This window comes from Phasianus colchicus, chromosome 18, assembly GCF_987193195.1.
Source record: "Phasianus colchicus chromosome 18, bPhaCol1.hap1.1, whole genome shotgun sequence".
Taxonomy (NCBI): domain Eukaryota; kingdom Metazoa; phylum Chordata; class Aves; order Galliformes; family Phasianidae; genus Phasianus; species Phasianus colchicus.
The window spans coordinates 12,419,316-12,436,084 of record NC_143453.1 but is presented as its reverse complement, the minus strand read 5'-3'; the positions used below and the strand labels follow the sequence as shown (position 1 = coordinate 12,436,084).

The window sequence follows — 16,769 nt, the reverse complement described above, 5'->3', positions numbered from 1 at the left end:
TTACTTATATACTCATAGCTTCAAGACAGCATAAGTTTGTAGCTTATTCCTAAGATCCACAAGGCAACAGAGATGGCTTTTATGTTTTTTAATCCAGCTTGCAGAGTTTTAGTTTGAAGATGCTCACTGTCTGAAACTCCCAAGTAAGGAGTGTAAGATTGTGCAAGACATACACTTGCTTTATATTTTACTCAAAACTGCAAGTTTTATGACGGACATCTGGGGGAAAAGAAGAATGATGTAAATTCAATTCCGACCCTCGAAGAAGGTTACTCACCTCCTGCACTTTTAATATCACACCATAATCTCATCTTTAATAGACCCATGCAACAACCACACAGCTGTGAAAATCACACACATCCCAGTTCTAAGGGTTTGCCCTCGTTCACCAACAGCCTTTTGATATGGTTTTGTGAAATAAAGCAACATGGCTTCTGGGGGGCTTCAGTCAGCTTAGCTACAGCCAGTGACAGGAGACCCATGAAAGCACATCTCAGACAGACACCAGGCTGGCAATAATTGATGTAGCATTTCTGTCCCATTATCTGTGGAGTGTCTCTCGCAATTGTACTTGGACACCTAGTAAGCTGAAGGCAATGCCAGTCTGCTGCAACCTTTAGGTGCAGGATCTACAATGGTAGAGCTTGAATCAGCTAAACTGAGCAAAAACCATAGTCAAGTATCAGCAATAATTGAGTGACAGCATACTCTTGCACACACAAAGATTTCCCAGGGTGATAAAGGTGCAGCTGACAGCAACTCTAAAGTTTTATAATAGGTCTTTTGCAGTTTCTTAATCACAGAAATTGGAATGTCACTTTGCCCCCAGCATTTGAAAAATTCCAAGTAGAGCCAACCAATCATTTTCATGTCAGGCATGATACTGCAGTTGGCTGCTGTCAGGATACTGCAGTGTGGCAGGATGGATTTTCTGGCATAAAACTTAAGCCCAAGTCTTCCCCACTTCTTACCTATGTATTTGTATTTTTACACATCATTTTATAACTGTACCAAATCCAGCCGTGGTTTAACATCAGTGAAAATCTCATCTGTGTTCCCAGTCTTGGTATTCACTGTCATCTTGTTCTGGGTGCCTGATCAGCCCCCAGAACACTGTCAAGACCTCTGCTCTCTCCTCTGGAACCTTTCCTAAAAACTGTAGGTATTAAAAAGAAAATATAGACCATAGCCAGCTGATAATGACTAATACAGACCAACAAAGCATAAGCTATATTCAGATTACAATAAAATACTGGCTACAGGAATATTAATTAGGATTTTAAAAGTTCAGAAATGATAGTACATTGACATCAATGTTAGAAGAACATTTTTGGACATTTCACCCATTAGTGATAGATTTTCAGCAAGCCTGATGCAATTTGGCAACAAAAAACCCAAGTGCCTCTTAGTCAGTGCTGGGGCAGTTAGGTTCTTTGCTAAGTCCATCTGGCTGAACCATTTCTACTAGCATTGATTAGTAACACTGATTATGCAGACAAGAAAGTCTCTGGCAGCCACAGTGCAACCAGTCACTGCCTGGGCATCACCATCCAGCATATACCTGAACTAACTTGCACCTGGCAACAAAAAGCCAAGGATGGTCCTACCTGAACTACAACAAAAAAAAGCTGTTCCAAATGCTGTGTGACCAAGGTAAACCTTACAGCACAGGGCTGCCTTCTAACAATTGTTATTTGCTTTGTTCTCAAGGTCTTGTGCAAGGTAAAGTGTGCAGGAAACACTCCTTATATGAAAAGCATAGTTCACCTTTACATCAGTTCTCCCACATTGAGCTTGCTGTAACCAAAGGTTTTCTGCACCCTTCAAGGCTGCTGCTGCGGTCTCAAAAATCAGAAACCATTAACCTCTGCCAAGTGAGGTCATCAGCTTCAACCTCCTACACACTTATAGGTGAATAGAACCCATATTCTGCAAAAGAAGTCATACTAACTATATTGGTTATACAAAATTACTTCGGAGCATTTTCTGCCACTTGTTTGTTTCTTTAAACCACCATCCAGACCTAGCTGTCATTTCTAGAATCAACTAGATTCAACTCTAGAATCAACTGTCATCTTATTGTTCAGATTCCAAAATGTTTTCTAATGTGCAAGTTAGAGGCATAGTCTGATATGTAATTTTTCCCCAATATGAAGCAGTTAATTTTGTAGTTACAAGCTGATAAATTAAGCAGAATAAAATACAGTTACATCCAAAGTTTATGGGTGAGTTAAATGTACATTTGCATCCCTTTTAGTGCAAATATATTACCAGCACATTCAAAATAGCCTTGGAGAAGCAAGCCTGACTGAATATCACAAAAAACTATACACTGGAAAAAAACCTAAAAGCACTGACTGATGTAACAAGAGTGACTATTTTCATAAGGAATGAAGAAATCATATCTTATTAAGACAGTCATGGATTAAAATTAATGAGAAAGAGACACACTGAGTTGAGAACAGAGACCCAGAGCCTTGACTAAGCACACCACATTCACACCAACAGTTTTCTGAGGTCAACTGAGCTGTGTTATTTTCAATGAAGAGTTCAAAGGTTTGGATGGCAAGGTTTTGCTCATGAAGAGAAACCTAAAGCCCCTCCTCTTCCTGCTGGGCCTGGCTGAGGTGTACTCACTTGAGATCACAACAATATTTCACCATATGGTACTTGTCAAAGAAAATCTCCAAACATTTCTGTTTTCAGTTAATCCAAATAGATTTGGTTATAAAACTTGAAAAAAAGACTATATATTTATTGACATAAATATGCTCACATATACGCACATGCTTAACCCTTTCTTGATATGCAACACCAATGATCTTATTTTACCGTGCTACAAAATAAATCTGTCAAGCATCCAATATTACACAAAATAGTGAACAACATGCTTCACTCGTAGTGCGATGTGCAACACCAGATCCCTGTTCAACTTTACACTGAGCTAAAAGCATAATTTGTTTTTATAGAAAAGGTGATATTCTTTCAAAGGCACGGTGGGTTTCCTCTAAACAAACCTATGAATGCAAAGGCACTTGAGAACGGTTGTTCCACTGCCCTCATCAGTGAGACATCTCTTTTGCAAAGCTAGACTTCAGAGCTGCTTCTGGTCATCACTCTTTCTAACAATTCACTAGTGCACTATCCCACTTTCTCTGTTGAACTAACTCCAGGATATTTTATAAACACCTGCTTAGTTTAATTATCAGTCCAGAGCTGCTTCTCCACAGAGTAAGATTCCCATCAGATACACAGTAATTCAATATCTTTTCCAAGGACTTTATGAATCATCTGGACAAATGCCAGTTACAGCAGTAATGTTTTGCCATCAACGGCAAATTAAAATGGAAATACAACTTGTCCTTTCCTGTTACATATTAGCTGTGTTGCAGCTGCAGAACTCAATACATGGGTTTCATTCCTCCAACAGCTTAAACAAGTGCACTGTACAGAGCTTCATCTCCTGCAGCTTTGCCCCGCGGATCAGCGCTTGCATCTTTGATTAAATGTGTCAATCTTTACCCTTTTCTTTGGGCAAATACCCTATGTTCCATCTGTGCAACCAAAGACTTACTGTTGTTTTGTAGCTCAGGTACATCAGGCACTTATCATTCAAAGGTTTTCTGGTGTCCTTACCAGCAGATGTAATATTATAACATACTGAAAATTATATGTATAATTTCAATACAGAAACAATATCTCAGGTGCTTATTTCAGGAGAATTCCCACAAGAGCAGTTGACAGAGCAGTAGTGAAAAACAGGACACTACATGACTAAACAGACAGAATCAAATAAAGGCCAAGCAAGAGCTGTTTTCAGTGACCTGCTTCCCAGCTCAGTACAGTAACACAAAGCTTGCAGTAATAAACTGTAAAAGGTTTAGACTGAAATCTTTAAGTTACATTAAAAATCTATCAAAATATTATTAGCCTCAAACATTTGGACTGGTTCAAAAATCTGCTATAAAAGTAAAGTCTGCTTTTAATGGCTTATTCATACTAGTAGGAAATTAAACATTCCAATAAAACAGAAACAAAATTCTTCATAGAAACAACACTAATTTTTCTGCTCCCCCCACCAAGGTTACACATTAAGACATTGGCTCTGTACCAATGTACAAACTTGACATTATCCCACTGTCAGCAAGCATTTTTAACATCATTCATGGAATCCTATTAATTGTAATAATCCAAGTAACATTCCAAGATACATTCACAAAAATCAAGGAAAGATCTACTATAATTCAGGCTACAATTAGTTAACCACAGTGGCTGCTTTTGAACTAACTGCACAAGCTGACTTTCTTCAATCAGTATTGTAACTGGCACATCTGCAGACAGGAAATCCTCAACACCACCAAGTTTCCCAGTCTATTATCTGAGACACCTGGTGTGGGTGTGTTGATACAGAGAAAAACAATGAATCATACTGACTGCACATCGATTAAACAGTTTTAACTGTTAATGTTTTTAATCCTTAAGTGTGGAGTGCCAACTGGAACACTTAAACAAACAACAACAAAAAAAAGAAAAAAAGGGAAAAAAAAGCCCAAACCTACAAAGGCACCAAAAGACCCCAAACCTGTTCATTTTTCAATTTCTATACATGGATCATAACTCAAATCTCTGACAGAAATTACAATGAATATAGCTTTTTTGTATTAAAAATAGCTAGTTGTAACATGACTGCACTGGAGTTGTAATAGTATAGTATACAACCTTATTATAATTAGTATTAAACCAAGATTTTTACGGTGTTATTTCAACTTAACAGCTCATTTTTAATCTTTGACAAAAGAAAATAAATTGACTTAAAATATCACAGGTGTGACTCTGCATGAGAGTGTGGTTTTACCAGAAAGCTGAGGGAAAAAAAAAAAAAAAAAAATCAGAGACAGCATTTAGACACAGGCTTTTGGGAGGAAGAAAAAAAAAAAAAGAAGAAGAAAGAATAAAAAGGCTTCATTTCACCTTAGAAATACTATTCTCCAGTTTTCTGGATTGTTACTGTTCCAGACAGCATGATGGTTTTTGTTCTCAGGAAGTGGGAGCGTCTTTGGTATTAGTGAATATAACCCACTATGAAATGTTGTTTCTAGTTTCCACAAGCACGTTACACTTCTAGGAAAATAGCAATCGAAGTAATCCAAAGAAAATGTTGGTCATAAGACACAACCTGCTCTCTCTTTGGAGCATTAGGAAGATACGAAGCAGACATAACCAGGGGAAAGGGACAACAGCACAGTAGATTGAGTCCACTGGGCAAAACACAGAACTACAAATTGATCTATTCTGTGACTTCACTAATTAATCTGTTTAACAAGTGAACAAGTAATGCTTCCCATGTTTCCATAAAGCAGTCATGTTAGAGAAGAATAGCATAACAATGTAATAGTTTAAAAGGAGTTCTTAAAGCTGATGTAAAACAGATCATTCTTTTGCATCAAAACTGATTTTTTGGGCAGCAAGTTTAAGCTTATTCATTACATTCACCAGATACCTGCTTTCTACATGCCACTACTGCCTTCAGCCATTCATTATGTATCTAGTATCTCAGATATTCAGAGGGCCATGTACGACAAAACAAGAGGTATCCTATTCCAATGGGCTTGCAAGTCCATCAGTACTAACACAGGAACTGAGAGCTGACTCATATCAGCAAGCAGCTTGGAGAAGTAAGCAGGAACAAATGCTTTTGTTCCTGTCGAGCCTCATAACATACATCACTTAGCACATTAGCACTTACAAGAAGTAATATTTGACTAAAAGGAGGCAGAAAATAGATTTAACTCCTGTTCCTGATGATTATACTTATTTGTCATGAAACTATTTCACAATTATTTGCTCTGATTTAGGCATTGTGTATCAGTTCTGAGGAGTCTGAGATATGTGAAGGATCTGAAACTTTGCAAAAATCTCCCAAGAGCCAAGGCTCCCTGCAACGAGTTTGGATTTTATTTAAGAGAGAATTATTTCTATTTCTCTGAATGGAATGACAGCTGTAGTAACAAACTTAACAAGAACAGTTTAGAAATCCCTAGCAGAAACCCAGCCTCTAAGGAAGGACCAATACAAACTTCTAGTGAGTATCTCCACAAATAAGACCAAGTGTGTACTTACAGAACATCAACTACAGAGGTTGCTGGCATTCATGCTCTCACCTTCTGGGAAAGTTCCAACGATTAAACAGCATCCCACTCATTGCCTCTCATACCTAAGTAATTATTGTGCATTGCTTCATTCATGGTAACTTTCACATGGCTTTAGGAAGTGACCAAGTCACATGTGGAAGAAATGAATTTGAAAATGATTGACCTTTAGGATGCTAAATCTTAAAAAGAGGTTTGGCCTCATAGAACATGAAGGAGTTTCCTTTTCAGAAAGGAAAGCATTACAAATAAACATAAAGATGATCAAGTTTACCTACTGCCCACATCACTGTGTCAAAGGAATCCATTTCTTCTGTGCCCAAGTCAGTATTTTTCCAGGTGACTTGTAACCTGCTGCTTTCCAATTTTTCAACTTTCGTTGGGACACATTTCTTTAAAAATTTTGTGCCATAAGATTCCATGTGCTCAGTTACTAAAGATGCCATTTGCTGTCGAGTAAGGAGAAAAAGCATTTATTCTTAGACATGAGCTTCAGCTGCCTTTATGAAATCCAATAAATACACCATATATTTCAAACATTCTTTGTCACTTAGCTACTGTGCACTGTTGACCCATGATAATTTGCTGAGCTACAATGACCTGCAACTCTATTCCAAGAGGTACCTGCATCTGAATATTCAGATTATTTTTTAAAAAGTGAGTGTGTATAATAATTTGATTTTTATACAAAAATAGCATCTAGTGTAAATTCATTACCACAGCTGCTGTATTCTGGCAGCTGAATTAAACACTTAAATAAAGCTAATTAAGAAAAATACTTCCCTTTGCCATGACACCTGTCATTTCTCTGCAATATTTATAAATCACTAAAATTTTCTGAAAAGTTCTACTACAAAAAGGAAATGCATTTGTCCCAAAAGCTTGTTTGAAATAAAGCCACACCGCAACCAGTGAGTAAAGCATAACATTGACAAGTTTATCCAAGATGTCATTGCTCTTGACGGCAGTAATTCAGGTTGCACTTTGTCAAAGGCTGTATTTACTACTCAAAGGATAGTATCACAAAACCGCTCACACAAGATCTACATGCAGGGTCTTGACTTACAAAACTTTATTTTTGATGTTAGTTAACCAACAGGAAAGCAACAGAGTTATTATATCGTTTTAGAAACATGACAGCTCACTAATCAGTTTCCATCAGACTCAGTGTGGCTACAGATTGAATGTAATTATTTTATATCTGTTCCAACTTACCTTTGAAATTTCTATTGTGTCTTGCTGCCTACAGAAGATCAAGTTCTCAGAGAAAGCCCTACTGTATTTTATAAAGTGCCACACACATACTTTTAATGCCGTTCCCTGCTCACTCAGATCTGATGTCATTCCTCAAGCAGATTTCTTCCATTATGAGTGCAATTCCCAAGATACATTCTTATACAGCATTTTGCAAATTCTGCTACACATTCCACTAGTTTTAAGGAAAAGACTTTAAAGTACGGGTGGCTGGTGCAAGCAGAAGCTATCATTACCTGCAGTGGTATTTATCACTGCTTCTTCTAACAATATTCCTTTCTCAAAAACTGAGCTGTTACACATTTAAAAAAAAAAGTATATTAAAAAAAAAATCAGTGCAGGTGTGAGTGAAAACCCAGAATTCTCTTACTGTTTTAAGAACACTACACAAACTTCAAAAATCAAGGTAATGCTAGCATCAAATCTTGCAGAGACAGAAGATCTACAATTACCTTTAAAATATTCTCCCTACAGGGGTACAAAACCACATTCAATCAGTGCCTTTACTAAGTCCAATCACTTCTCTTTAACCTAAAGCTCCTATACTTCCCACTACTGCTTCTTTAAGCAAATAAATCTGTATTTAACATAACTCCCTCCCCCCCAATTCTTTTTCCTCCTCAACTGTATTTCTATTCTTTTTAAACAGGAAGGGAATTACGGCCAAAACTGTTTTTTGTTTTGTCAATGCAGCTGTGACCACTCATACTTTTTTCCCCAATCTTGAAACACAGTTTTTTTCTCTCTGAACTTCTCTTTTGCTTATACCTTTGTCCATCTGAGGCTTGATGGTTCCACTGAAATCACTCTCTCACTCCATGTAATACATACATTTTTTTTTTTTTTTTACCTTGTTGTAATTGTCACTGTTATGAAAGTCATGAAGTCATGATTTCCAGTTTCCATGTCATTAGGAATTTTCAGCTTAGAGATTTACTTACATTCTCCATAATGATCTCCACATCGAATTACTTCATGCTCCAAAATCATTATCCGCAACTCTTAGCAACTTAGCAATTATTTTAAATAAATCATCTAATACTTTTAGCAGTGGCATAATCCATATCCCTCCCCTGCTTCCCAATCTATTCAATCCTGTTTTCAATTAAGCAGGAAAAAAAAAAGATTAAATTTTCTGAATAAAAGAACAAGTGATATGATAGGAAAACATGAGCTAATATCGATTTAATTACTCTTCAGAAATTATGTACTGGAAATGTTTGGAAAAGCCAATGTCACCCTTTCTTAAGGAGACAAAAATAATAAAGTATTATATTTTATTTGATAAACAAAGAGATGCAAGATATTCTGCACTGACCTGATCAAATCCACGAAGTGGGATACTTCTCATCATGACTGCAGTGTCCAATCCAATACCAGTTAGAAAACCAGCACATTCAAGCGAAACATCTGGTGAAGTATCAATTAAAGAAACATAAACAATGATTTCATATAAACGCAACAAGGAAAAGGTAGCATACAAGTGGTGTTTCTACCTACAGATACCACGTTCTCCTCACACATCTTTTGTTGAACAGTATAAAAATCCAAAGCCTTAGAATTTTACTTTCCTCAGAGATAAGACTGTTTTCCAGCTCCTGAGAATTCATCCTCAGCTGAACTTAGCTCCCATCTTGCTACTGCACGGAAAATTATTCCCATTATATTGGGCTTGAGCAAAGAATTTGGGAAATTAAGCTTTTACTGAAAGTCAACTACACTGCTTATACCCATAAACTATCACAGATTTTCAAAGGATACAACTGGCTCCAACAACCAACCTGTTATATAAAAAAAGAAAGAATGAAGCTGTGGAAATAACTTGTGCATATTCTGCATAAACACAATTATTTTGGAAGTATGTACGGTTACAAGATCAGATCTGAACAGTGGATCTGATATCGTTAAGTGGGAAGAAAGCACGGCCTGTCAGCTCCAACTAAGACAATACTAAAACATGTGAGGTTATTTTTTTTAACAGAATTTTAAAAATAACAGGCATATAAGACACATGGCAGTGTTTTTATATTGTAAAGAGATACTTAAACATATATTCTGAAAGACAAAGTGAAGAAAGCTATGGAAAAAAAAATTAGAACAGCAAGGTTAAGAGGTATCACAAATACTTCAACTGTGCTCTGTGGTACACCTCAGATGGAAGCATCTGGAGTGGAAACTGACACTATTTTCCCCCAACACACAGTGTCTGTTGCTACTGATGCCTCATTTTTTCAGGGTCACTTAGCACCATTGCTTCTGAGACAGTACACAACATATTAGTGTACTGGCATGCAATGGTCTTACCAAATTAAAACATATTTCAAAATCTCTAGATATATCCTAATTACTAAACAATTTTTAAAACTTCTTGAAAACTGAAGTCAATCAGAAATTACGTACATATTGAATTCATCACCTTTTTATCAAGTAGATTACAGTTCCCAAAAGGAGAATAAGAGATTTTACTAACTGCTAAATTTTGATTTGAAGGCATCCGCTTCACTTTATTTATCCAAATGACAAATATTTATCTTTCCTGTCCTTAAAAGCTCATGTACACAGCTAAAGATAATCTAGTTCAAACTATAGATTTAACTGGACTACTGTGAATCAAATATATCCAGTCTTGAATAACACTCCAGATCCTATGTCTCCCTGTATTTTACACTTTCAATCACAAATACCACTGAAGTTGTCCATCAGCATTTTTAAGTTAGAACACCGGTTTCTATGCCTGTATCCAGATGCTTGCACGCTGTAACAGTCCTCTCTCTTCCATATCCTCAGTTCCCTATGTCTGCTGCCTGCTGGGTACCCAACAGACAAAGAGTTCAGTCACTGTTCTGATGGTAGAAGTGGGTCTAACTGGTCAGCCACTGACAGCCAGCAGCTGTGCAAGCTGTACTCACATCTCTTTGTTACTCACATGATATGCAGGTTTGTTAACATCTCACTGCTTAGAGATGCATTCCAAATAATACTTATACTTACGACAAAGCTTTTTCTTGCATTTTTCAATAAGGAAAAAAGCATCATTAAGGATCAAAATATCTAATTACTACTACAAGAACTACACAGAATGTTAAGACTCTGACTGTGATCTTCGTCTACAGAAGCACATGCTTCATAAAGAACTTTCGACCACTTGGGGGAATCAGAATCCATAGGAATGACTGGCACAGCTCTGCTGGATTTGTTTGTTTTTATAAAGCAGGTCTCTCCCTGCCATAATACAAAGTTTAAAAAAAGCTGAGAGTTTTCGGGTATGAAAGAAGTAGGTTGGTAATTGCATTTTAGAAAACTAGAGATTACAGAAATTGACTTAAATTCAGAAATGTACTTAATCTTGAACAACAAACTCATCACACATTTTAAATAGGTTATTTAATTTTAGGAGCAAAAACAACATAGTACAAGCATTTAAAACAGAACCTTATCATATTCTTTTACTGATATCCAAAAGATCAAAACCTACCAGTCTAGGTTTTACATTTGGCAAATAATCTAACACACAGGGAAATATTTTTTCCAGCGTTATACTATCTGATTAATCTGTGAATGGATGAACATCCCCTCTTTCAGCCTGCAGCTTCAGGGAACTGCTGCAAAAAGCCACACACTGCACATAAAGAAATATCCGAGGAGATGCACAGGGAATAGAGTAAGAATCTCTGCAGTTTATGCATGCATTTGTTCTTTTTCATCAAATGAAAAACAGCTGCCAGCTGGCATCCACGCATTATTCACCATCTCTTCTACAAACTAGAGGGTTCCTGGGCACCTAACTGAAAAGTTTTAAAAGCAGAACCTAACCTCTGCCACACCTGCTCAATCTCTCACTCATTCTGAACATATTTCAAGACACCTTTTCTAATTCACTCTGCCAAAGGCCTTCATCTCAGTAGCAAGAATTCCTTGTGTATATATATCTAAGGGACTTTTAATTTGGCCAACAGTTTGTGTTCAGAAAAAAAAAAAAAGAATAACTGCAGGACTGACAGTTCTACAACTTCCAGCCATATTCATTTGCAGCTTGGCTATGTACATTTGGAAGAGGAAAAAAGAAAGAATAAGTAAAACACAGCTCAGACTGAAAAACAAAAAGTGTTAAACTGAACCTTGGGAGTATTTATAAAAGAAACAAATCCGTCAGAAACAAACCTTTAACAACTCCCTCCTTCATTTGCTAGGACAGAGCCTGATAAAGTACAGAAATGCTACTGTAGTCCCTGAGGGCTTATTTTGACTAAATCTTAGGAATGCAACATATAAACACTAGGCTCCCATATTACACTGTTACAACACGTATTTGAAGCAACTGGACAAAAGCCACATTTTCACAGAAACATCTTGCAAGGATAAGCCTTTAGGTGTTCTTTTTTTCCCCCTTTCTTCATTTTTTATAATTTCCTCACATAAGTCATACTCCCAAAATTCAAGAAGTGACTGATATAATGCAAAGAACTGCAAATTTAATTGTTTTTAAACTGTACTAATGAGCCCTGCTTAGCTGTTTGATGCTTAGCTTAACATACACTGCATTTTTGCACTAGAAAGTCATGACCATGAACAGCAGCTCTCTGTCTTTTGAAAACACTAGTACTGTATTTGTTACAAGTATCTCTCTGATATATAATTTCCCTGTTCAGAACCATGTGAAGATGTTGAACCGGGGACACAGGCACAACCATAAGACAAGTAAAAATAGTACCAGCTGACTTACATGCTAGCAAATGTATATTTCTTACCACAACTATTTGAATCAAGAAAATGCTTTGGAGTGTAGTGTGGATTCAGAAACTGTGTTACATGCTTTAAAACATGCTGTGGCAATTTACATAGAAAAAAACGTTTTTCTTATTTCAGTTTATCATCAGCTTTCAAACCATAAAAAGAGGCAAAAGTAACAAAAGAAAATTCAATGAGATGATAGGACTTTCAGACATGCCATCGCGTAAAAGAACGTAACATTATGCTGGGTTTCTAACTAAGAAGCAGCAGCTTCACATAAACCTGTAGCAAAGAACTGGGACGGAACAGCCTTTGTTTAAGTTCATGCTGCCCTCTTGTGGCTTCCAAGAGAAAGTTTGCTACAGCAAACAAGTCACCAATAATGAAAATTCAATTTTAATTTCATTTTAGATGGGAATAGCATGGAAAAAAAAAATCTGTGTTAGTTACTTATGAGAGCTGATAGTGAGATGTTGCTGCATAGTAAAACAAATTCTCAGAAGGAAAACAAGATATAAAAGACAATTTTGAACATTTTTCATGTTGCTGTAAAAAGTACAAATGCTACAATATATTAATGCCATTTGAGAGTATCTTACGTTTTTCCAGGAGAGTCTTTTAACCAGAACAGATCATCACTTGTGATCCCATACTCCAGTGCACCCGTAATCTACAAACACACAGGGAAGATCTTGAATTTGCAACACAAGTGTTAGCTTTTAGATTGGACGTTAGAGAGAATCTCTTCACAGAGAGGGTGATCAAACATCACTGGAAAAGGCTGCACAGTTAAGTGATAAAGTCACTACTCCTGGAGGCATTTAAGATGCGCATAAACGTGGCACTACGGGGCACAGTTTAGAGTCGGGACTCAGTTGGTCAGGCTGATCATTGAACTTGATAATCTTGAAGGTCTTATCCATCCTAGATGATTCCATGATTCTAAGAATGTTAACATACTAAATTGATGAAAACTGTTTTCTCTAAAAGTGTTTCTCTGAAAATCTTTAACTCGTGCAAAAAGTGATGTTTCACACATCATAAGAAATGTTTCGTGTTACACTGTTTACATTATCCTCTTAACATCTGTTATTATCTGAGACCAAGACAGTAAAGTCATTGAAGTTGTAAAATGGCAAGTGTAACTCACATGTGTAGGATATTTTGGTCTTCCTCCAGTAGCAATGACAATTTTTTCAGCAGTAAGAGTAGTCTACAAGCAAAAACACAATAATCAAGCATTCAAAATGAGCAATATGAGAGCAAGTTGGCACTACCATCTACTATTTATCTGACATAATAATCAGCAAAATGTTAAAAAAAGATCAGAAGTAAAGCAAAATAATACAGGTGGAAGGCTTCTCCTATACATACTCTGCTACTAATGTTCACCATACAATTGTTATTATAGTGGATAAGATTCTGATGACTACTTGGAAAGAACAGTTGTGCACAAATGGCAGCTTATGACAAAACATGGAGAGATCACACCAAGTGACTCATCTCTAAAGATCTACAGTTAAGATATCTCAACAGGGGCATAGTTTTAGACAATGCTAGGCATTTACCCCCTGAAAACTCTTGTTCTCTCAGGCTGACACTAACCAGTAACACTGTACAATTGGCCTAAAAAAAAAAAAAAAGCGCATTAAAAAAGCACATTCAGTCTTTTGTCAAATAAGCAGAAATAGCCACTATTTTGTTACCTAACCCATCTGTTTGAAGTCAAATTCAGTGCATTCAGTATAATTGCTTCCTACACACAATTTTCTATTAGAAAGCTCAGTGTCTTTGCAGTTCTGACACATCTCAGACTGGTTTAATACTCAGAGCAGAAAGTAGATTTTGGACACATCAAAATCTGAAATGCTTGTAGTGAACTATGCTGCAGAAAACAGTAGAGCAGCTCACCTTTTTACCTCCTTTTGCTAAACCACAGACTGTATGGGAATCCAAAAAACTTCCTTTCATGTTGAAATATTTCACCTTCCTGTTTGGGAGAAAACAACAACATAAACGTACATTCAGTGAAGGAGAATAAGGATGAAAACTCCTATTTCTCCCCTACTTGAAGTCCTAAAAAAAGCCATCAGGAATAGAAAAGGAAGGAAGCATCTCATATCATCAAATTGTTTGCAGCTCTGCCACAATTGGCCACTTAATTCTTGTATCACATTTCACTTCTCTATTCAACTCCTAATGCTCTGGCAGGCTTTGGTATCAGATTATTGATCTCTTCAAATGATACACATTCCACTATCCATAACATTACTACTTAGAACATGACTAATAGAATGCTCTTCTGAGAGCACACAGAAGTCACTCAGCAGTAGTCACAAGACTGGTCCCTGCTACATTAGTATCACTCTACAAAAAGAACCACGTGCTGAAGAACTTGGATACATCAGATAAATTATTTCTGCACTGAAAGCAAAAAAACTCAGCTGCTCTAGTATAGCGTTACCTGCAGGCCTGTAAGTATGGCATGTAAGTTTTGGGGCACAAGACAGAAATTATTTTGCTAAAACCTGACTACTTAATATTAATGCAAAACTTCTCCAGATCACCAAGAATATTCCTATGCTGTTAGAAAGCCTTCAGCTGTGGTCACTTTCAACCACTACAGAAAAGAAAAAGAAGGGAAAAAAATATCTCACTTACACTAGCAAGGACATCTACAGTCCAGAGCAGAAGGGACATAAGAGTCACAATGCTAGCTCTAATGAGAAATTCCAAAGGCAATTAATTGATTCTACAAGGAGAAGAGCTCCTTGATTGTGGGAGGAAATATGAACTTCAAAGTCATATTTACTTGTCTTGTAGCTGCACTCTGTGTCCCCAGTTCAGGGATTTCACATAATTCTGAACAGCTTGAGCCATCACAGACCTATCACAAGGCAAGAAATGAAACATGAAATCATTGTATTACAAATTCAGACAATACAGCTCAAACATCCAGGTAACTGCTAGAAATTATTAAAGTTCTACAACATTTTCTGTTATGAAAGCAAATTAAAGTCCAAACCAACACAAGAACTGCCCTCATAAGCCAGTAATTACAGCTCTGTTTTAAACAAGGGGTATCTAAAAAGCTTCACGTGAAAATCATTTTGCACATCAACAGTATGCTTCCTTACACATTCACAGAACAAAGGAGTGCATAAATGGGCAATATTCTTTACCAGCTGTGATGAATTGGGTGGGCCACACTCCAGCCATAGTGCTGGGCATCTTTAAGAGCTCCCCCTAAGAGGGCTGCCTGATGCATAAGCTTTTTAGGAATGCAGCCAACATTTACACAAGTTCCACCAAGTCCCCACTTGGTTCCTGAAAACAAACAAACAATTAAAAAAAAAAAAAACAACACATCAGTTTGGTTTAACAACGTAACTGGGTTATTTGCAGAATTATTTATTCATGCAATTAATTTTACAGTTCTGAAATAACACAGAGCTTACTATCTTTTGCCACAAGCAAAGCATACAGCTTGGCTTTGGCCACTTTGCTGCCTGGATCAACCTGCTGACACAGGCCACAGCTTCACTCACATATCCAAATATCATTCTAGTATTTCTCTTTCATACCTCGTGGAGAAGGTTCAACGTAATCCAAAACAGCCACTTTCTTCCCAAACTGAGCAGCTTTAAACAAAAAGCAGGAAAACTCATTTAGATGAAGAAGAAACACAGAAACCTAAACATATTTAGTAGCAGAAGCACAGATTAAGAGTACAGGAAATGACAATTGGTGGTTTTCGCTAATTCTAGATGTCAGACCAAGAGCCCAGGTCGCTGATGTGGTCAGTATATTCTCCAGAAGGCACTTAATAACCCGGAGTAGGGCCCATAAACACAATCATTTGATGCTAAGTTAGATGTTTAAGAATCTTGTGGGTTACTGAACACATGGGGTAATGCACTACAAAAGGCAGAAGACTCTCTACAGAAGTTAGACAGGTCCTGGAAACAGCATGAATGAAATCTTGTTTTAGCTGATACAGAAGGAAAGTATAATAAAGAAAAATACACCATCTTGAAAAATAAGCCATCTACAGAAGCACTCAGAAACAATGGAATAAAGATTAGACTTTCTGGAGACAACAGAAGAAATATTTTTTAAAAACAGGAAAGCCAAACAAGATCATCACACCTGAGGGTGTGAATTAATTTTCAGATCAATTTGATGGAGGTAAGTTGACGATTAATCATGCACAGTATACAATGTTTCTTAGAAATGTTTAACATTTTCTATATCACTTCTCCTAGATTCCACATACAACACCTAAGCTAACATAAAGCTTTTATTATCTGGTTATACCAACCTTCTTTTGCACAAGCAAGGCCTCCAGATCCACCACCAATGACCAACAGGTCATACTCCTTCTTTTCTGTGAGAGGTTGGGGGGGGAAGGGAGGAAGAAAGAAAAAGAAACAGGCAAGAAAGACAGGAGAGGTGTGTTAAAGGCAAATATAAAAAGGAACACTATTGTTTACAACCGATCACTGCTGATTCGGGTTTAAGTACTGTGCTTCTTCAGTGTTCCAGAGCATTCTCCAAAAAATCACTACAGGAACCAGTCTGGTTTTGTGAACGAAACACAGGAAATAAAGCAATCCCAAACAGGTGGAAAATAAC

The 16,769-nt window shown here is 36.9% G+C and overlaps 1 protein-coding gene across 3 annotated transcripts in view; it reads right to left on the bottom strand.

Moving 5' to 3' along the window:
• TXNRD2 (thioredoxin reductase 2) overlaps positions 1 to 16,769 on the bottom strand; it is a 32,820-nt gene that overhangs the window by 15,194 nt on the left and 857 nt on the right. For all 3 annotated transcript variants that reach the window (XR_016458747.1, XM_031592805.2, XM_090121010.1), the window contains exons 2-11: positions 16,456 to 16,521; positions 15,719 to 15,775; positions 15,317 to 15,461; positions 14,947 to 15,021; positions 14,046 to 14,124; positions 13,285 to 13,347; positions 12,734 to 12,804; positions 9,165 to 9,184; positions 8,722 to 8,813; positions 6,424 to 6,598 (exon numbers count right to left, since the gene is read on the bottom strand). Coding sequence is in view for 2 of the 3 variants with exons in the window: in XM_031592805.2 (XP_031448665.2) it covers positions 6,424 to 6,598; positions 8,722 to 8,813; positions 9,165 to 9,184; positions 12,734 to 12,804; positions 13,285 to 13,347; positions 14,046 to 14,124; positions 14,947 to 15,021; positions 15,317 to 15,461; positions 15,719 to 15,775; positions 16,456 to 16,521 (843 nt within the window). In the remaining variant the exon portion in view is untranslated. The remainder of the gene's footprint in view (positions 1 to 6,423; positions 6,599 to 8,721; positions 8,814 to 9,164; positions 9,185 to 12,733; positions 12,805 to 13,284; positions 13,348 to 14,045; positions 14,125 to 14,946; positions 15,022 to 15,316; positions 15,462 to 15,718; positions 15,776 to 16,455; positions 16,522 to 16,769) is intronic.